The sequence below is a fragment of the Phaseolus vulgaris genome, chromosome 10 (genome assembly GCF_000499845.2).
Source record: "Phaseolus vulgaris cultivar G19833 chromosome 10, P. vulgaris v2.0, whole genome shotgun sequence".
Taxonomy (NCBI): Eukaryota; Viridiplantae; Streptophyta; class Magnoliopsida; order Fabales; family Fabaceae; genus Phaseolus; species Phaseolus vulgaris.
In genome coordinates, this window is record NC_023750.2 from 40,906,391 (window position 1) to 40,929,204 (window position 22,814).

Genomic DNA, 22,814 nt, shown 5'->3' on the forward strand with positions numbered 1-22,814 from the left:
CTCAGTCTCAAACCAGGCCGCGTAGCCTAAACCCAGATAAAGCCGAGTTAGCCCAAACCTAGGTGAGGCTAAAATATCTCAAACCCAAGTTAACTCAAGTCAGCGTAAACACAAGTTGAGTCGAGTTTGTCCAGAAACAAGTTGAGCTGAGACTGCCCAAACACAAGTTGAGTTGAGTTGACTCGTGTGCAGGTTGGGTCGAGTTAGCCTAAACATGGGCCGAGCTAAGTCAGACTGAACCAAATTCGAGTTGAGTTAGCCTGGACCTAGGTCGAGCCAAGTTGACTCGAACCTAGGTTGACCTACTCATCCAGGCCCAAGTAAATCTTAGTAGGATTTAGTTTAGGTCGAACTGAATCAACATGCGTATAAGTTAAACAGAGCCAGATCAAGCTAGATCGACACAGGCCAAGGTTTAGCCGAGGCGGGACGGGACCACGTTCAACTAAGTTAGGCTAGAACTGTGTCGAGTTAAGCTCGGTTGGTTTGGGCTTAGGTGAGACCAAGATAGACCATATTAGATCTGACTAACTTAAGTTGGGTCGTGTTGGATTGAGACATCAGACCTGCATTGGGTTGAGTCCATATCAAGCTGAGATGGATTAATCTCACTTCAGGTTGAGTTGAATCGACCTGGTCCCAAGTCGACCCGAGTCGGGCCAGACTCACGTTAAATTAAGCTAGCTTAGGCCCAAATTAGACTGAGTTTAATAGGGTGAACCCCATGTCTAGCCTAGTCCCCCAGGTCTAGGTCGAGTCTAGCCTAAGTGAGATTGAGATGGATTGGAGTAGGTTGGGTCAAGTAGAGTTGGGTTTGTGTTGAACTGAGATATTGGGTTGGGATTAATTCATTTGAGTTGGGTCGATCTCACGTTAGGTCGAGTCAAGTTGGCCTAGACCCAGGTCGAGTCATATTGGTCCAAATCCAAGTCGAGTCAAGTTGTGTTGGACCCATGTCAAATTGGGTTCAGGTGGGATTGAAACGAACTAAACCAAGTCGGACTAAGTCGAGTTGGGATAGTGTTTAGTTAAATTAAGGTAATTTTTTATTGATACATCAAGTCGGCATAGTATCAAACTAAATTAGATTGATTGCACGTCAAATTGTATTTTATTTCATCGGATAGAATCTAAACTAGATTTTAAAAATTTCAATCCATAAATACCGTTAATCATATTAATAAAAAATTATGAAATGATACACATAAAAGAAAATATAAAAAAAGAATTAAGATAAGATAAATTACATATTTTTTATTCAATAACTATTTTCTACATTTTTTTGAAGATTATATATTTATCAAAATATATCTTTATTAAAAGAAACCATATCAAATTTAACAAACTCTTAAAAATAATGATATTCACAATACCATCACATTTTCTCTATAACTATTTGTAGTTTTTTTAGGCGAATATCTTTTTAATTTTTCCTTAAACTATACATATTTTAAAATTTTCCAAAAAGGTTAAATTCTCGATCATAGTACTTCTAATAATACCATCCATAAAAAAAAGCACTCTTATGTGTTGAAATAAATACACTTTTATAGTATATAAGTAATAAACCTCAAATATTTACTTAGATGTTGATACATTTCATGAAAACATAAATTTCAAATATTTATTATAAAATTAAACTTCATTTTTTTATTCCTGAAATACAGGTAATTATAGTTTTAATTTCTAAATTTTAAAAAAGAACTCAAATTCGAATATAAAAATTTGCAAATAATTATCATTTAAGGACTACGAACGATTTAAAAAATATTTTAACCTTTTAAATTGAATATTTAGAGATTTAAAATATATTTTTCAAATTAAAAAAAAAATATCAAAATGATTTATTATCTAAATTTGAATGATAAGAATCATATTCATCATGAACTTCAATAATTGAAACAAAATTAAATCTAGAATGAATCCTCAATATCTAATATTTCAAACTATAATTTTGATATAAAGTATTCATTATCCAAAGTAATGACGAACATCTTCAGAAAGTTGGAATACATAAAATATAAACAACCATTTCTCAATATATTTATCTGAAGTCCAAATATCTGAAACCATTCATTTCTGAAGGAACCATGTTCATGCTTTCGAATGGCATATATTAGAGCAACAAGGTGTGGTTATCAAATCAAAGCAAAGTTTGTGGCATTAATTAAACGTGTCACGTCCTCACATCAAAACTTTAGAGAATTCTTCTAATTAATTTCGTTTGATTAAACACACTGAGAAAAAGTCCACTTTGAGCCAAATTGCGACAAAATATCCTGTATCCAAGTTTTGACATGAAGATTAAGAAAGCATGATTAACGCTTACCAAGTACTTAACTTTGATTGAAAGATTATTGGACATTTGACATTAGATATTAGATATTTTATAATATATAACATAACTATAAATCTTAACTTATGAACAAAATTTATGAAATTGAATTAGATTCTAAAGTTTACTTTTTAATATGATATTATAGTCATTTAAGGTTTATCCTAACTTCCTGAAAGGTTTATCCCAACTTCCTGCACCATATTAATTTCAATGCATTCTATTATCTTTTAAACTTTTAAAAATTATCATATATTTTGAATTTTAGAATCTGGAATTTAGAAATGTGTTTTGGAAATATAGATTCGAAAATATATTCAAAAAAGGGGATTTGAAAGTATTTTTTTTATCCACACCTTCCTTCATTTAAAGTCACTTTTGTCATTTTGCACAATAATTATGGTCATTTTAATGAAAAATCTGGTGTAGGTTGTAATTGATATGGTGCAGGAGAGAATTTTTCATCCTAATAATATTTGTTGAACTTATCCGATCAAATCATCAATAAATATATAGTCTCACTAATAACTTGAAAAATCTAAAAACGAGAAAATGAAGATCCTACACAACTTAAAAATAATGACATTAATGATATTTCATATTATATGATTCGATACAAACTTCATCTATTATATTTAAAAGTCCACGTTACGTTGAAAAAAGGTAATGAATGATGAAAAAATAATTAATTAAAAGTGAAATGATGAGAATATTGATGTAGAATTGTTATTAAAATCATGGAAAAACTATTTATCGACGAGAAATGATAGGTGTATAATATTGTACGAATTCATAGGACGTAGAAAATGTTAACATCGGATTCTTAAACTGATTTTACATTTAGAAAACAATGTCTCAACTACGTAGTTTTTGGTGTGTACACATACTAAACCCTTTCATAATTAATGCGTAGTTATCATGTATTTTAGAAAAGATGAAGTACGTAGGATATACTAGTATAGCAGTAGAGCAAGTAATTAGTATTAATGGCACCGTCCATTTAATGCTTTCAGATTTTTGAAGAAGAAAATGAAAAAAAAAAAAACGAAATGAAGAAATTGTTGTTATATGTTTTGGTCACATGGAGATTATTTTATGAGAAACATGAAGGAAAATGTAGCTTTCACTTGTGCTGTCACCATTGTTAACATCTTGCATGTGATTCATTTCTTCTTCAACACAATCAATTTACTCATATGTCACACTTAGCCATTCTTATATCAAATAATTCATATAGATACTATGATTAAAATAATTTAAAACTTCACCATACTTTCTTCTTATACTTGTTTTTCAAAACCAAAACTATTCACCCATCTAACCATTATTCTACAATTTTGTAGTTTTAAATAATTTATATAGTAAAAGTAAAATTATTACATTAAATAATAATGGTTAAATATGTTTCTTTTATTTTTATTTTTATACAAAATTGAATTTTGTCTTTAATCAAGCTATTGAAATAGATTTTTGTCAATTTTGATTTATATACTAATTTTTAATATAGATTAGGATTAAAATATTTCTTGTTAATTCAGTTAATATTATAATACAATTTGGACCGAAAATTTATTTATTACATAAAATAAATAAAAAACATTAATAAGGACTATTTTAATAGTTTCTTTGTTATATGATTATAATATTTAAAAAATATAAAAATTGGATTAGAAAAACAAACCAATTTCAAACTTAAAAGATATTAACCCAATAATAATAAAGAACAGTATTTAATATGTTGTTGATATAGTTTTAATAAATGTTATAATTTTTCTGACAACATCTTAAAACTATTATTTAAAATGAATAGACAACAATTAATTTACTTTTATTCCTTTTATAGAATATTTATAAAGTGATGCATATATAAAAACCATTTCAGTACAAGGAGGGAGTTTGTTCAGACTTAACACAAATATAAATTAGTTAGCTACAATTTTTAAAATTTTCTTATATTTTTAAAGAAAGTTTATGCACCAATTTCTTTTCATAAGTTATTCCCAATCACTTGTTGAAATAAGTTATTTTGAACATATTTTTCTTCTATTTTTTTAGATTAAATAAACATGAAAATAATACAGTAATATATTTCTGTTAAAAAATGTAATTATTTTTTTTATAAAAAAATTCAAACAAACTTATCCCTGTACAATTTTCATTCTTTAAATCTTATATGTTTAAAGTCTATCCATTGGAGTTTTTAGATATTACAATTACACAAATCCCCACACACTACAAGAAAATTATGAAAGAGAAACCAATTTTTAGAGCCAAAATAATTAGTTACAATAGTAACTAAATTAGATACCATTTTAGAAACTAAAAAAAATTTGGTTTCTAAATTAGTTTCTATTACAACTAATTATTTTAATATCTAAAAATTAGTTTCTATTTCATAATTTTCTTGTACTGACTCAATTAACCTAATTACAACACAACACAAGATAGTAAAATAATATCACTATGGTAAATGAAAGAAGAAAGTAAAATAATCTCTAAAAAAATCCATAACTTTTAAGTGTACTATATTTTTCATGAAATTATATATATAATGAAATTGTAATTTTGTATTCTTCTTTTATTTAATTATTTAATCAAAGATAAACACAAAATATTCGATTTTTCGAAAATTATTGTTGGAGATGGTGATATTTTATAGCAATGAAAGGAAGAGTAGAAATGAAAAGTTTTGGCATTTTTGGGCAAACAGGGAAGAAATGGAAAACAAAAGTGGAAAGAACTAAAGAGACAACAGTGTTGCATTCCTTAAAGAATCACTCTGTCACTTTGTGTAACACATAAGAACCTTTCTCGACCATACCATGTTACTATGTTACCAATCAATAATGGAAATAAAAATATATATTTTATACACAATGAATAAATTATACATTATAAAAAAATCATAAAATAAAAACTAATTTTTAAAGACAAAAAATAATTAGTTGATATAATGATTAAATTAGAGACCATTTTAGAGACTAAAAAATGATTTTTAAATTAGTTTATATTATTTTTAAATGGTTTCTAAATTCAGATCTAATTAGCAATCAAATTTTTTGCTACCAATAACTAATCATTTGTTGTTTCTAAAATTGGTTTTTATTTTATGATTTTCTTGTAGTGATAAGTTACTTTAAGCCGACAAGATTGGTCCTTGATCTTTCTGCTATCTTTAGTTGGTAGTGTCGAGGTAGGTAGTAGAAGGTTCTTTAGGATTTTTGTTTGTGTATAGAGAAAAATGATTTTTACTCTTTTACTTTGTATAATGGTTAGATCACCTCTTAAGTAAGTTTATTTAATTTAATTGTTTTTTCTGATAAATTTTTTTATAAATAATTATATATCACTTTAAATATATGAAAAAAAATATACAAAATGAGAATCTGTTAAGTTTTTTTTTTTTTCTATATTTGTGAGATTACGGAATATGCTTTCAAATGAGATGGTAATACAAAATTTAATAAAAAATTAAAAATTTATGTATCAATAAAATATTTTATCCATTCAAACAAGTTTAGTTACATGCTGTATCAACTACATATTTAATCAAGATTTAAAATTCAAATGATATGTTTCATAAATTAAAATTTTCACACTAAAACCTATATTTTAATCTCTAATTTACAATACACTAGTATATAAAGTGATTATTGTTACAAAAAATAAAACATTATCTTTATGTAAAATGAGAAATTGTCCTATTTCGAACTTTATAGATTCCTTATACGTGAATTTCCAGTTGAAGATCAAAGAAATATTTTGCAAAAAAAATTCTCACACTCAAATTAATAAGAAATTTTTATAAAAAAATGTAAAAGAATAATTGAATATTGAGTAGATATTTCATTCGATATTAACCTGGATTTGTAGACTTTCTTGCGTGTAATAAATAAAAAATATTTAATTATAAATAAGCAGTCAAGTATTAACTTTTACTTTACAATATAATATATAATTGTTATATTCGATTTTGATATACATTATATAAGGATAAAATAAGATTTGGTTCCAATTAATATTGATACCAATTATATATAAAAATAATTAATATGATATTTTTGTGAGTATGACTTTTTCTTTATTTTTACAAAGGGTTTTAATAATTTTTTTACATAAAGAAAAGGAGTGTTTGTTTAGTTAGGAGTTTGATAACGAGAAGAACCGATTCTCTCTTATCTCTTATCTTCTGTGAGTACACCATTGTTCCTTCCTATCGCTTACACTATACCTTTTCTTTTACTCCCATTATTATTATCCCAACACATTATTATAAAAATAATTGACCATTAACCCTTTTTACAATCTTCACCTTCTTCATAAATGGCAAAAAAATTAATATAATTAATTAAAAATGTGGTTAAGACATTTCATAATATATAATATATAAGTGAGTGTAAATTTTATATTTACTGAATTTATCAAGTCACTTACTATTGAACTGTTATATTTGTTATATTGAGTATGAAGTCAGAACCAATTGAGTTGGGTTGATCATGTTTGGTGAGTGAGCTTAATCATTGTGTTTCCTTTATAATTTTTTATTTAAAGAGATCATAGTACTTGTAATTGTGTGTAGAAGAGAAATGAAAATATAATAGTTGCTTAGGTTACAATGGATGACCGAACTACATTAAATTTTGTATTGTTTATTTTCTACAGTTGATTCGTGATTATGTGTTGCTTACGCGTGCGTTTTTTCAATCATATTATTAGATCATCAGTTATCAAAAGCATGATGGTCCATAACTTACAAATTTTAAGATTAAAATTTAATTTTAAGAAGAGAACTTTAAACCTAACTTAACTTTATGTATCTCATGTAACATCTTCAACAAATATTTTAATTTTAATTTGATGATTTAATTAACCATACTCATGATAAGTGTGCAGCGTAACGAATGATGTTACCAATATTAAATTAAACCCCATTCGTCAATTTCAGTATTAAATAACTTCATACTATATTTGCCATTTGCTCGGTTGAAACCCAAAAGCAAGTTTGGTTTCGGTTGACCTAAAACCAACCCTGTTTGGTCACTCAACACATTACATATTATATATCTATATATATAACCTATCTTAGCTCATTCACACACTCAACTAAAAAAGTTATTATTTTATGGCAACTTATTGAAAAAGTGCTTTCACATTAACTTCTATCCTTTGATCAAATGGTTAAGCTTTGGTTTTCAATCGGCTTAAATTTAAAATCGTAAAATTACTACTTAACATATTTTAAATGTTTTAAATATGATTAGAGATGATTTTTAGTTAAGAAAAACTTAATCGTATGTGCTTCACTACTTAATTATCGTTGTTTTATCATTTCCATCATTCATTTTTATTTTTTTTTGTATATTTTACCTTCAAAAAGTTTAATTTTACACGTTTTATCTATGTATTAAGTTTCCAATAAAGTAATATTGTGTCACAAGATAATAATTTGATGTTATTTTGTTATTACTTTTTACAATATAATTCCGTTTTGACATATATGTGTATATATATTTATAAAAATATTTTTTATAATATAAATTTTCTAATAATTTGAAAAGTAGAATAAAAAGTAATCTTTTACTAAAATATGAACCAAGATAAAGAAATATTGAAAATTGTAAATTGATGATTTTCAAATGAACGTTTTCATTGAAAATATGTATATAGTGAAAAAGATTGATGATAATATGCCATTTATTAAAAATATTAAAGAAAGAATAATTGTTTTTTTAGTATATAAAAATGAAAGGAAAATATATGTATAGATAGAAGAGGTGTAAGAAAGACATGTGTGAAGATTGAAGATTGAAAAGGATGCAAAGAACAAGGATGCATGGGTTCACATGCCCTATATATTGGTGTGGAATGAGGTGTTGCCCTGAGCATGTGAGGTTGTGAACAATGTTAGAAGTTGGCACACCAAAAATTGAATGCAGTTTTGAGGAGGTTGGGAAGTATATTTGGTGAAAGAGTGTGGTGGAAAATGAGAGGTGCAGAGTTGGAAGATGGGTTTGTCCCTGAATAGGAACACAGTGTGGGAGAAGAGGCAAAGAGGGTGTCACAGTGTCCAAGTGGAAGTCCTTGTCAGAAGAGCTTCTCAGTGGCACAGTAATTATATGTCACACACTGCCACCTCTTTCTTTCATTGCCATGCCAATCTTTGGTCCACTCATTTATTGCTCTTTTTCCATCACAGACACACCACAACCTCCTTCAATTTTACTTTGACTCTGACATTTAATCACCAATAATAATATTCATTTCTCCATTTCTCTTTCTCTCCACTCTCCTTCTCTTCCTTTTTCTCATCATATATATATGATAAGATAATATTTAAACACTTTTGAGGTTGACACTGTTAATTTGTGTTGGTGAGAGATTATATATTTATGGATGATCCAATAATGGTTCGATAGCAGGTGGTATGATAAATTCAACAAACTTTCGATAGAATAGATTTTAAATGTTTCTCATATCATATTAAGAAGTGAATTTTAAGTCAAACTTAACCTTATAAAATTGACTTATAAGATAAGACTTACATCCACTTATATACTATAAAATATCCTAATCTCTAGTAGTTGTAAGATATTCAACACATTTCTAAATATCCAATTTTTATTTAGTTTCTAAAATGGTCTCTAATTTAGTTACTATTGCAACTAATTATTTTGGTCTCTAAAAAATAGTTTTTATTTCATGATTTTCTTGTAGTGAGAAGTGAATTTTAAATCTAATTCAACCTTATAAAATTGACTTATAAGATAAAATTTACACTTACTTATATACTATAAAATATTCTAATATCTAATACTTGTCAGATATTCAACGTATTTCTCTTACACTCAAATTATTATATACTATAAAATATTCTAATCTTTAATATTAGTCAGATATTTAACGTATTTCTCTCACACTGAAATTAACAACTCTATATAACACTATATTCTTATAGATGATCTGATAACTAAGAGATGGTTGAATAAGTCAAAAAAAATTTAACTTATTCAAATCTTAGTTGGACACTTTGTAAGGAAATATAGGTTTTTTTTTTTCACTTACACCACAAATCTTTTGTCTGATTTTGTTAGGTTTTGATATCTTTAATAATGAGAAACGAAAGTGGGGTCGATGAAACAAGTGGTTGCGTAGGAGGCACTGCGTTTGCAAACAAACCCAACCCAACCCAACCAATTATTAAAGGCATCGAAATTTCATTTCACCTCTCCAATATTTGACCCCACATTCATACCATACCATTTACTTCTCCCCTCTTATTACCATAATCATACCATCTTTCATCTCAAAAAGGCAAACCAAACTCTTTTCGGAACACAAAGTGAACATTACTTAAGGTTTTGTTCCACATGAGTGTGGGTTTGTGTACATGCATATGTTCTTGGACTTTATACTTGTCACGCTTTGGAATCAGAATACCTCACTAGATACGCCATATATGGAGAACCTTGACATAATTAGCCACAAGAATAATTCCCCATGCCCTTCCCTTTTTTTGGTTCCCTTTCATCTCGACCCTCATTTAAATTTAAATTGTAGGGTCTTGGACCAAGTCCATTAATTTTTATGAACGAATTATTTCCGATCATAGTATTTATGAGTGATGCGATGAAGATTATGGTGATTAGTAGATACACAGATTAAAGTTATTAAAACTTAATATAATTAAGAAAACAAAAAGAAATAATTCAACATAAAGACAACATAGACCAGTCATCCGCACGATACTATCACTATCTAGGATTAGAAACCATTATTTATAGTTCAATTGTATGCATGCTCTAGTAAAAAAATATTTTTCTTAACTAGAACAGGTACCAACTAGAGATAATAACACTTTATAGTATACACTACAAGAAAATTATAAAATAGAAACCAATTTTAGAAACAAAAATAATTAGTTGTTATAGTGACTAAATTAGATACCATTTCAAAAACTAAAAAAAAAATGGTTTCTAAATTAGTTTCTATGATTGTTAAACGGTTTCTAAATTGGTATCCAAGCTACGAAAATTTTTGCTACCAAATTTAGAATATAAATAATTGGCTGTTAAAACTTTGGTAGCTAATTAGATAGTAATTTTAAAACTATTTAACAATAATAGAAACTAATTTAGAAACCAATTTTTTTTTTTCAAAAATGGTTTCTAATTTAATCACTGTAACAACTAATTATTTTTTTTATCTAAAATTAGTTTCTATTTCATGATTATATATATATATATATAAAATCTTATATATAATAATGTTATTATATCTTGTATTTTCCGAAAGCAAAGTGAATTATAAGTTCCCTTATTCTCTCCTATCTACCATATTCATTTTTCAATCTTCTCCAACATTATCAAGATACGCCAACTCAATCCATCTAATATACAGAATAAATTTTATCTCAAATTGTTGTGACAACAAATCTGCAAGTAGCAGGAACTGGTATTTTTTAAAAGGAAATTCGCTCACCATCCACATAAAATGATGAGTGTACGTTTTAATTATTATTACTCAATCACAAAAACCAAACTTGTTATAGTTGAAAGAACCTTATAATTGGTGTATCTACACGAGAAGCATAAATTGAGTAACTTACGAAGATCAAATCCTCCAAGAGAAGAAAAGAATGATGTAGCTTGACAAAAATACAAAAATGATGCACTTCATGCTTGTCCCTATTATTATTAAATTAAAAATAGTCGCATAAATTGTTACTATTATATCGTAAAAAGGTCATGAAATAACCAAAAAAATTCATATTATTTGAGCCAATGGGTATTTGTTTTGGTCATCGCTCACATCTACCAACCAATACGCCAATACAATACAAAATTGACTTCACAAATAAAAAAAAAATTAAAAAATTATTTCTTCTCTTCCACATGTGCCTTTAATTAATCGGATTAGAGACTAATAATATAAAATATTTCTTAACATATCAACATAGTTTATTAACCATTTATTTTTATTCATCGTGTTAGTATTATTTTTCCTTTCTTAATTGGAATTCTTAATATTGTAGATTTAAATTAATATTTGGTGTGTTGACCTAATCAGTATTAGTCGGCAGGTAATGAAGCTGTAATTGAAATTAAGAAGGCACTTTATGAGGTAATCGTGCAAGCTGTACCTTCTTAACATCATTTACATTTCACGTGAAACTTGGATATTGCTTCACAAATGAGAAAAAAAAATTATGACGTACAAAAATTTTAGATTTCTATTATTTAAATAATTAAAATAGATTAAATGTTATATAATTAATTTTATATTTTATTGATTTTTTTTTTACGTGGGTTCGTATTAAAATAGTTTCTTAAAGATAGGGGATAATAATAAATTAATATCCCTTCAATTGCCACGTAACCTTTTGAGTTCACACCACCAAGTCAGCAACGATTTGATTGAAGAACATTTCACCCATGAGAAAAACATGCTTTCGGGAAAAAAAGTTAATTCTGTTGGCTTTTTCCTCTTTTCTTTACAAACACTTTTTTTTTCTACAAAATTAAATTTTAGAATTTAGTTTCATTTGGCTTTGGCTTAAAACTCTACCATTTTTTTTAAATATTTAAATTTAATTTTATCTCAATAAATCTTTCATTTTTGTCCTTTTTGCAAACTCGATTATAATTTAAAACCAAATAGCCAACTAACCAAAAATTACAACCATTAATCCTTTACCTTTAATATCTTTCATTTGTTATTTTGTTTTTACAATTTCCCTTTTCAGACTAAATCAATGGAAAAACCTTTATTTAGTTCTTAACGAAGAAATTTGCTACATTTTTACATTTGAAAACTGAATTATAGGAAGATTATTGAATGATTGAGATTTATAATAAATAAATATTTTAAAATTTACCTGTTTTAAAGATTTAACCTCTTTTTATACATTATTTGTGAATATTTGTATTCCTAAAATCCAAATATTATTACCATAATATTTACATAAAATATTAATCAAGTATATGGAGGATTAATTTTAAAGAAAAAGCTGGACTGATTTGTTAAAAAATGTGATTTTATTATTTTATTCGTATAATTTGAATAAAAATATTACTTAAATTATACAATTAACTAAAGAAAATGAATGAATATGGAAAATATTTATTTAAGATTGTTTTGTGGAAAAAGAGAGCAACACAGATTGGGTAAGAAGAGAGTCACGATATCATAATGCTTAGCTGGCAATCCAATCATCAATGGCCAAACATTCACATATTCAAGAAAAAAAATTGTCGACGTGGATTAAACTATAGTCCACAACCTTAAAGCCTCAATCATTGATGTTTTTTCTCTCACCTCTTTCTTTTTCTCTCTCTACAAAGTGACTTTCTCTTTCTCTCTCTCCCAACTTCCCCACTATTCATATATAGTTTAGGAGTGCAGATCCCGTGGAGAAGCCAAATATAATCCCTTTGTTTCCTCACATAAGATTTGGGTTTCTTCAAAGCTATCCTTTTTTAAAAAAAAATTAAAACTTTTGTTTAATCTTTTGAAGGAGGTTGCAGAAAGCAAAAGGTGTTTTAAGTTTTCTCTGAAATGGTTTTCATGTCTGAGATATTGTTCCCTGAAGAAAAAATTGAGGAAGGTGAGTGGGAGAAAGAGAGATAAGAAGAGGAGGAGAAGAATACCTACCCAGCAAGCAGAACTACAGAAAAGAGAAACAAACAATTGATTTCATTCATTTTGATCTGCTTCTGCTGGTAATAATCATCGTCCAATTGCTTTTCTTCGATTTGCTTGCTTATACAATTTTATCATGTTTTTTTCTGCTCAGTTTCCCTTGTTTTGTTCAATAATTTTCCTTGATATTATTACATTCATAACAATAAAAAGCTTTGTCATAAACTCAAAAAGGAAAAAGCTTGGTTTTGTTGGATTTTTTTCTCTTCTTTATTGAAAACTCTTCGTTATTTGTTGAACAAAAAACCAATATGTTCATTGGTCTTGTGAAAGGCGCAAACCGTTTGTATTTATGTCTATTGAAGCATATCCTTGAATTTTTGTGTTGTGTCAAATATTAGCAAAATGATGTTATATTAACCTGTTTGGTGTTGATTGTTTGTTCACAGGGTGGTTGGCAATGTCTGCACCGATGATAATTGACCCTGTGGTGATATCGGCACCAGAAACTCAATCAGCAGCTAGCATGCTAGTTGGACAAAGTGAAGTTGAATTTGCTGTGTGTGACTGTTGTGGACTAACAGAAGAGTGCACCCCAGCCTATATAGAAAGAATCAGAGAGAGGTACCATGGAAAATGGGTTTGTGGGTTGTGTGCCGAGGCTGTTAAGGATGAAATAGTAAGGTCTGAGAGGCTTGTTAGCACAGAAGAAGCAATGGCAAAGCATATGAACTTCTGCAAAAAGTTCAAGGCATCAGGGCCTCCTCCAAATCCAACAGTGCATTTGATATCAGCTATGAGACAAATTCTTAGAAGGAGTTTGGATTCTCCTAGAGTAAGGTCCACACCGAATAGTCCAACTAAGACCATCACAGAAATCCATGGTTCTGTGCTTACAAGGTCAGAGAGCTGCTTCCCTACCCTCACTGAAGGATTGGGATGAAGGAAATGCAGTGTATTTGGTTGGATAAAAATGGAAGGAGACATCAGAAATAAGGACAGAAAAATATAAGCTGAAAAATTAGATGTTCAATTGTAGTTTTTTCCAGTACAGAACTTTCAATCTGTTTGTTAGAAATTTGAACATAATTTGGTCAAGAATTTTGCTTCACTAATACCAGTTACCTTGTTTTCAATTCCACTTAATTGTTTGAAATAAGAAAATTTTGTTCATAACTGAAGTCAAAATTTCACATTTCACAATTGATGCAGCTGAAGAGAAAATGGGACAATGCTGTCCCGATGCTCTGCAGAATCTCAAAATTTGATCCTGGAGTTCAACTAATCTTGTCTGTACTCCAATTGATTAAGCTAGGTTGAAAGCAGTTGCGGTTATTTAAAGTGAAAAGAAAAATAAGGACACCAATAATTGAGTTCTACTTCTCCAAACTGGCTTAAAAACTAATCATTGGTGAAATATAAAATTGACTGGTCTACCTTTAGTGCCATGCACAATGCAGCTTCTGACATTCATTATAATTTCGAGTCAATTACACAGAAAAAAAATCTTGGTGGTATGTCATGGATATCTGTAGTGTTTATAAACCTGAAGCTTGTGCTGAGTTTTGCATAAAATAGCCACTCCTACAATGCTATGTGCATTCTTAAAATTCAAGAGCAAATCACGGGTATACAAATTACCAGTACTTTCGTTTCATTGACCAAGTCTACGATCCCTCCCTTGCCTTGTATGTCAAACTTAATCAAAGTTTATTTTAGGCCTTTGTCCTCTTTATGGCACATCAGCATTGAATATACCCATTCACTATAAAAATGGTAACAAGCTGCAAGTAAATGCAGCCATGACACGAAAACAAAAGTAGATGGGTGGCTAGTATCGTACAAAGAGGGACCAAGAACCATAGGAATGATTATGATTATGCCTTAGGAATGCAAAGTGGTTGGATGGTCTCATCTATTTGTGATTTTCTTCACTGTGCATCTTTAGATCTTTCTGGCTGCCACACATGATAACTAACCTCTCCTTTCTTTTATATTTGAGTCAAATTCTTTCTGAACTGTAATTAAAAAACAAAACATGTATTCAAACAGAATTTACCAGTAAATTTCATATTGAAAATACAGTGTATGAAACTGTTTGAGTACTGATAAAATAGTGAGCAGTGGAGTTTGTCTTGCTACAGAACGCATGACAGATGGAATTGCTCCTAGACAGAACATTCTGGAACACAAGACTGACGTGTCAGGTGGAACTTGGTCTGGTGTGTTTCTATTATGATCTGCGACAGCCCCCACTTAGCTCCAAATGGCTCAACTTTCAATGAACATATCATCATGTCAAGAACATTACTTGTGTGTCCTCAGCTAAACTTTATCAAGCAAAATAACATTATACTCCTGAAGCAGAAAGCAGTCATCTCTTGCTGTTTAACAGGTTTCTGTGCATCATCAAATCACACCTGCCACCGTGTTTGATTCTACAACGAATGAGTAATACTAATGGTTGCAAAACTGATGTGAAAATTGGTGTAGTTGAGGAAGATATGAGTGGATGTTGATGCCAGTTAGGATGATAGTTAATATAATATAAAAAGAAATGAGTGTCTTATTCTCTGAAAAGGGTTGGTAGTTTCCTCCACAAAAATAACTCCAACAAGCGTCCAAACTTTCCCATCAATTCTGTGTTTTTCCTCCCTTTCCGGAAAAGTAGTTTATCAAATTCTTGAATAAGTTAAAAGGGTCCTTCACATTGCTCTGATCGATGATTAGCTGAAACAAAATTAGTTTAATGGTGTGATTAACATTATATAAAAATAGCCTCATGAACCATCCATTCATTTGTTTGTCATCTTGTGAAAATTGTTTATGTGCTGTTCAAAAGCCATTGGGCAATTATTAAGTGCCAAAATTAGGTCATCATAATAATGGTTCCCGTGATTGTAGGTTGTTTCCAGAATTAGGCCTGCGGTTATGCCCTAGATTTTACAAGAACAGTTACCAAAAACTGCATGTGGATTCTAGAGAGTTCTTGAGATGAAGGGCGTGGAAAAACAAACAAACAAACCAATCGAATCTATTGACTTCAAATCAGACTTAACCAGGATGAAGAAAACGATGATAACTAGCCAACTATATGTATTTGTTTTAACACGTAATGTCACAATCTTACTTTAATTTCTTCTGTCTATTTCTTACACAAATCAATTCGGAAACTCTTATATTAGACGTGTCCAATTTGTATGACTACACTTGTAAAACACCTTTCTTATATATTTTGCTTATTTTTACCAAAAATATCTCGCAGAAGAAACAATAATAGAATGAAAAATTATTACTTTGGTCTCTGATTTTATTTTCATTGTTTGACTTTTGTATGAATCATGTTTTTTTTTTCTTCTAATTGTCTCTCAACATCGTTGTTAATAATATGGATGCTTTTTCCCGCACTCTATCATTATTCTTCTTGCAATCATCAAAAGTATTAAATGAAAAAAATGATTATGAGAGGGTTTTTTTCTCTTCTAGAAGGTAGGAAATAACTTTGCATTACAAAACACCTATTTTATAATAGATTTCTCTTTTAGAAATTTATTCTAGAAAATAACTTTCTATTATAAACACCAAATAATATTTCAACTTTCTGCAAAAATAGAAACCAATATTTAGAGACAAAAAATAATTAGTTGTTATAATGACTAAATTAGATTATTACGAAGTGGACTATAAGTCTAAGTCATGCTCTAATATCTAGTCAAGGCCACCAAATACTCGTTAGGATAGACTCGAAATGACTCTGATACCATATTACGAAGTGGACTTTAAGCATAACTCAACTCCATAAAACCAGCTCATGAGGTTGAGGTTTGCACCCACTTATATACAATGAAAGACTCTAATCTCTAGTCGATGTGAGATCTCCAACATAAATATCATTTTAGAGATTAAAAAAAATTGATTTCTAAATTAGTTTATATTATTGTTAAATGATTTTTAAATTGGTGTCTAATTAGCAACCAAGGTTTTTGCTACCAATTATTTAGATTCTAAATTTGGTAGAAAAAACCTTGGTTTGTTAATTAGACATCAATTTAGAAACCATTTAATAATAATATAAACCAATTTATAAACCAAAATTTTTTTAGTCTTTCAAATAGTCTCTAATTTAGTCACTATAGCAATTAATTATTTTTTATCTCTAAAAATTGATTTTTATTTCATAATTTTCTTGTAGTGGTACTATCATTTTGTCAAAACTATCTCATGTGTTTAGATAGATTTTTACAAGGTTGTTGGACCTAAGGTTTAATTTTACGTTATTGCTATTTGCACTCTCTTTAATTCACACAATACGTTTCCCTTTGTTTCTTTTTTTAAAATGGCACTTTTGGGAAACTAATTTTTGCTTCATGGATGTAAATAAAGAAAATAAAAAAGTATTTCAAAAAATACATTTCAGAATGTAAAAATAGTAGAATGTGTTGTAAGGAGTATTTTTCAAAACACTTTCTTCTATATTTCGACAAATACTTTGGAGAACACTCTTCTAATTTTCATATTCTTGAATCAAAATGTTAAGAAAAAAATGTAGAAAGAATATATTGGAATTTCAAAGAGAATGTTTCAAAAATTAATTCCTATAATACTATTTTCTCCTTTTACATTCTAAAATATAAGGAAAGTATTTAGAAATTAGATATTGTTAATTTTCTAATTTACTCTAGTGAGCATGAGTGACATTTTAATGAAATATTTTATTCATAAACTTAATCTTTACCTTAATTTGTTAAAAATCATTGTAAGTAAATATGAATAAGGAGCATAATTGAAACATTTTTTTTCATTGTTTATTTAGATTGTAGGTAGCAATCAAACAAATAAAGAAAAATAATAAGTTTTTAATGAACAAATTTATTGTGTGAATCTAGTTGCCGAAATAGAAACATTTGAATATGAGATTCCTATGCATTCTTCCCAATGAATGAGATTTATAAGGATAAAGTTTGACTCATGCATTATTGTATTATTTTTCAATATTGATTATCTTTAGTGATCAATAAGAAATCAATTACTATTAAATGAACTCATTAATCTAATTATTAAGGAGTTGATAGTTAGTGATATTAATTAATTTCAATAACATAAGAAATGAGAGTAATCTTGTGCATTATTAAAAAGACAATAGAAATATTTTTGCTTAATTCTGGTCCTAACAATAGTCTAATAAAAATATCTTATGCCACGGAATTTCAGATACAATATCTCTTATGGTTGATTTGCAACATCCATATAATACTCTTTTATATTTCATATGTATTTTTCAAAACACATTTTAGAAAGTACTTTACAAAATACATTTTTTTAACATTTTGGAAGAGTACTTTACAAAATACTTTTTTTTTAACATTTTGAAGAGTACTTTACAAAATACATTTTGTATTAACCTTTCAGAAAGTACTTTATAAGTCATAAAACAATGTTATGAAAGGTATTTTTTAAATATTAAAAAAATAAAATATGTTATGGAAAGTACATTCCAAACTTAATGAAAGTGACTTTGAAAAATATTTCTTAGACACACTTTTTTTTTTACATTATAAAAATGTACATTTTAGAATATATGTTTGCTTTCTTAGCATTTCAAAAAGTACTTTTTAGAGCATAAATATTATCCTTGTTTGATAAAAATAGTTTTTCAAGAAGTTAAATAAAAAAATATTTTCTGAAGAGACATTTCGTACCAAAATTTTAATAGAAAAAGGAGATAATATTTGGAATGTACTATTTTTAATTTAATTGGAAACAATCAAATTTAATTTTAATTAATCTTTATGGTATTAAAATCATTTTTACAAGACTGAGGGAGTGAAAGCATGAAAGAACATACAGTAAGCAAGAGAGTGGTGTGTGCAAAGGAAATAAGAGTATTTTCAAAAGAGGAAAAACAAAGGTAAAGGGAGTGTAAATAGCAGGAGCCCAATTTTATGAATACCTTTTTTGGGCTTGGTAGGAGCTGACCCTTCACTGTGTTGGATCCTAGACAAATTTGAGTCACTCATTGGCAATTGCTTCCTGCATACAATCATTTTGAATCACACCCAATCAATTTTGGAAATTTCAAAATTATTCATAAAATTGAAAAATATATTTTAAAAAAAATGAGAATAGATTTTTTGTATTCCAGAAATAAAATTTAATATAGTATAAAATCAAATGGAATGTCTTACAACATAACATATTATCAATATAAAAAATTTACAATTTTATAAAAATTTAAAAACAAGAAAATCATCTTAAAATAAAAATGATCATATCGGTGTGTGTAGCGAAGGAGGTTTTCTGTTGGTGTGAAGGAACATCGAAAACCCCAAAGCAGTACCTTTCTGAACCCACACTGCTCTGCTTCTTCAATTATTCGGGTAATCTTCATTATTCTTTATTTCTCACTCCACTTCTCTGTAATGCAATCTTTCCCCTCTCCATTTTCCCCTCAATTTTCTCTCTCGCGTCTCGTTCCTCCTTCTAGAGATCCAAACCCTAGAATATTTTCCGTTTCTGGGATTTCATAATTCGGACCCCAAATTCTTTCCTTGGATATTAATATTGGAAATGAAAGCGCCAAATGCTTTTTTTGGTGCAAAACGTAGAAGTTTTTATGGGGTTTTCAACGCTTTGTGTACCGTGGTTTTGTTTTTCTTCTTTTACAATCGTGAGGACATCATTCGCAACCCGATTCTGAGGCAATATTCCCATTTTGCTGGCCACGGGTTGCCTCAAAATGCTATTTTTAGAGATGGGTCTTCTGTGATTCACCGTCGAATGGTTGAAATCAGCGCCAACACTTCAAGTGTAGCCGGTGAGAAGGATTTAGGTGTGAATAATTCTGACTTCTGTTCTGGGTTGGTCAACCATGATGGTTATGCCAGTCCCTGTGAATTCTTGGAGGTTAATCCACAGTGTTCTTCTGATGGATATATTGATTACTTGAAATTTTTCTACTGTACATGTCAGGGCTTTAGAGTGTTTGGTTATCTAGGGTTGGGTGTATGGCTTGCTGCTTTGTTTTATCTCTTGGGGAACACTGCTGCGGACTACTTTTGCCCTTCTCTTGAGAATTTGTCAAGGCTCTTGAAATTGCCTCCAACTGTAGCTGGGGTTGTGTTGCTTCCACTTGGGAATGGAGCACCTGATGTGTTTGCTAGTATAGCTTCCTTTGTGGGTGCTGAAAGTGGTGAGGTTGGTCTTAACAGTGTGTTGGGTGGTGCTCTTTTTGTTACCACTATTGTTGTTGGGACTGTGTCACTATGCGTTGCGGAGAAGGAGGTTGGAATTGATCTAAGATGCTTTGTAAGGGATGTGAGTTTCTTTCTAGTGACTCTGTTTTCGCTGCTCTTGATTTTGGTTGTTGGTAAGGTGGGTGTTGGGGCGACCATTGCCTTTGTATCCATTTATTTTGTGTATGCGTTCATTGTTGCTGCCAATGAGATATTGAGGAAACATGCACAGAGATTGAAATTAGATGTTGTCACACCATTGCTTCCTGTCCAGGGAAGTGTGTTCTCTCTAGGTGTGGAAGAGGATATTTCGATCTATAGCTCTTTGCTTGAAGACACTGAAAGCGATCCTCCCCGCCTCCCTCCATCGTTACCCCAGTGGATGTGGTCTTCAAATGTGGCAATATATTCAAACCATACAAGCAAAATCAACTTTTTGGATGATGAAAGGCCTCCCTGGGGATGGACTGATGGGTCTGTGGAGAACACCAGGCTGTCATTTTCAGTTTCAAAACTTTTTCTGCTGATGGAGATTCCACTGGCTATTCCTAGGCGTTTCACAATTCCAATGGTCAATGAAGAAGTATGGTCAAAACCTTATGCTGTGATCAGTGCTTCATTGGCTCCCGTTCTCCTGGGCGTTTTGTTTAGCACCCGAGATAGTGTGAGTAATCAGGGCGTTATACTTTCTAATTGTGTTGGTGTTGGTCTTGGATGTACATTTGGTATTCTCGCTTATAAATACACTGTATCCAATCATCCGCCACCTCAATTTTTACTTGCCTGGGTTCTTGGAGGATTCATCATGAGCATAGTGTGGTTCTACATAATAGCAAACGAGCTTGTGGCTCTATTGGTAGGATTTGGTGTAATTTTCGGAATTAATCCATCCATCTTGGGGTTAACTGTATTAGCATGGGGAAATTCAATGGGAGATTTGATGTCAAATATTGCATTGGCATTGGATGGAGAGGATGGGGTTCAGATTGCTATATCTGGATGCTATGCAGGTCCTATGTTCAACACACTTGTTGGTTTGGGAATCTCGCTGCTGCTTGGGGCCTGGTCTAAGAAACCCTCTTTGTACGTGGTGCCTAAAGACAATAGCTTATTTTACACCATGGGATTTCTGATCGCAGGACTGCTATTGGCACTTGTTTTGCTACCTACCAAGAACATGCATCCTAACAGAACATTAGGAATGGGTCTCATCACCCTTTATGTCATATTTCTTTCTTTCAGGATATGCACTGCAATGGGATTTATAACTGTTGCTGGTTTAAGTTGATTTCAATGGATCTAAATCAGCATGTTTTCTACATCTCTTTGGGCTGGTCCTGTGCTATGATTGTTGTGACAGCTGACAAAAGAAATTAGAGAAAGAAAATATTGGTCTCTATATAGCAAGGATAAATCACTGCTCCAGCTGAAAATGCCATTTTTGTATATCCAAATTACTCGTCAATCCAATTGACAATACTATAGGCAGTCACTTCACATTTGTTGAAAATTGAACACGGTTACCACTTTCACCCTTCATGAGTCTAATTGAATGATGATGACTTTCCTTTTAGGGCATTTGGTATTTCAGTAGTCTAGCAATCTCTTTGTGTATGAATTCATCTTGGTTTCTTACATATATATACATCTTATAGGTCCATATCTACGAACAATATCAATATATAAATAATTTCTACGATGTTATTGTATTTTAAAATTATGTGTGTGTATATATATATAATGGATTTACTATTTACAATTTCTGAGAGTATGAAATTGTACACTGATTTTAATTGGCTAGTTACTTTTAATTTTGTGTTGTGTTTTGCTTTTCATGTAAGAGTTGACAAGCTTGATGATACCTTAAAGTTCTCTTGTAAATGTTTTGATGTCTAGAAATAAAAATAAAGATGAAAAAATAAAGTCGTGACTGATAAAATGAACGTGTTAATTTTATTTTTTTTCCGACATGGTAAAAGAAAATAGAAAAAAGAAGTAAACAATGATAACGTTAGCACAATAGTTTTAAACTAAAATTGACCGACACGAATGATGATACTTGCTTCTTATAATTAAATGATCATGGTGAATTTTAATAATGTTATCTTGAATACTAAATAGAATACTTTTTTATATAAAAAAAATGATTTTTACTTCCCACACCCCTATTTTTAAATCCCACTAACTAGGTGAAATGATCCAATCATTCTGTCTGCTTTTTTCTCACTGCACCCTACCATTGCTATCACTACCACTGAAAAATAAGAAAAAAAGAAAAAAGGCTACATTTAAAGAAAAAGAACAGTAAAAAAATTTATGTTCTGAAAAGTTACATTACAAAAAGTTTATTCTAAAATAAATTTCATATATCCCAAAAAGTTCATTTTAAAAGTCTTTTACAAAATGTATGTTTTGTGAAAAAGTTTTCAAAATAAATAATTTAAAAGTCACTTTAAAAAAATAATTATATTTAAAAATTGTGTACATGTTAAAAAAGTGGATTGGTAAAAGCCTTTTTATAGATCCTGATTCAGATCCATGCTTCTCATGTGTTTTACAATTATTACAGGGTCCGTACAACATATCCAATTATTACAACTACTTTATGC

At 29.6% G+C, this 22,814-nt stretch overlaps 2 protein-coding genes across 2 annotated transcripts; both read left to right on the top strand.

Moving 5' to 3' along the window:
- The first annotated feature begins 12,856 nt into the window (after window positions 1-12,856).
- Window positions 12,857-14,088, top strand: LOC137818485 (uncharacterized). Its single transcript, XM_068621940.1, has 2 exons — window positions 12,857-13,053; window positions 13,423-14,088. The coding sequence occupies exon 2, from the start codon at window positions 13,434-13,436 to the stop codon at window positions 13,914-13,916; it is 483 nt and encodes a 160-aa protein (XP_068478041.1). The 5' UTR covers window positions 12,857-13,053; window positions 13,423-13,433; the 3' UTR covers window positions 13,917-14,088.
- Window positions 14,089-19,200: 5,112 nt separating this feature from the next.
- On the top strand, window positions 19,201-21,780 carry LOC137818561 (cation/calcium exchanger 4). Its single transcript, XM_068622061.1, has one exon. It carries the CDS (start codon window positions 19,541-19,543, stop codon window positions 21,491-21,493), a length of 1,953 nt encoding a protein of 650 aa, XP_068478162.1. The 5' UTR covers window positions 19,201-19,540; the 3' UTR covers window positions 21,494-21,780.
- The last annotated feature ends 1,034 nt before the right edge of the window (window positions 21,781-22,814 follow it).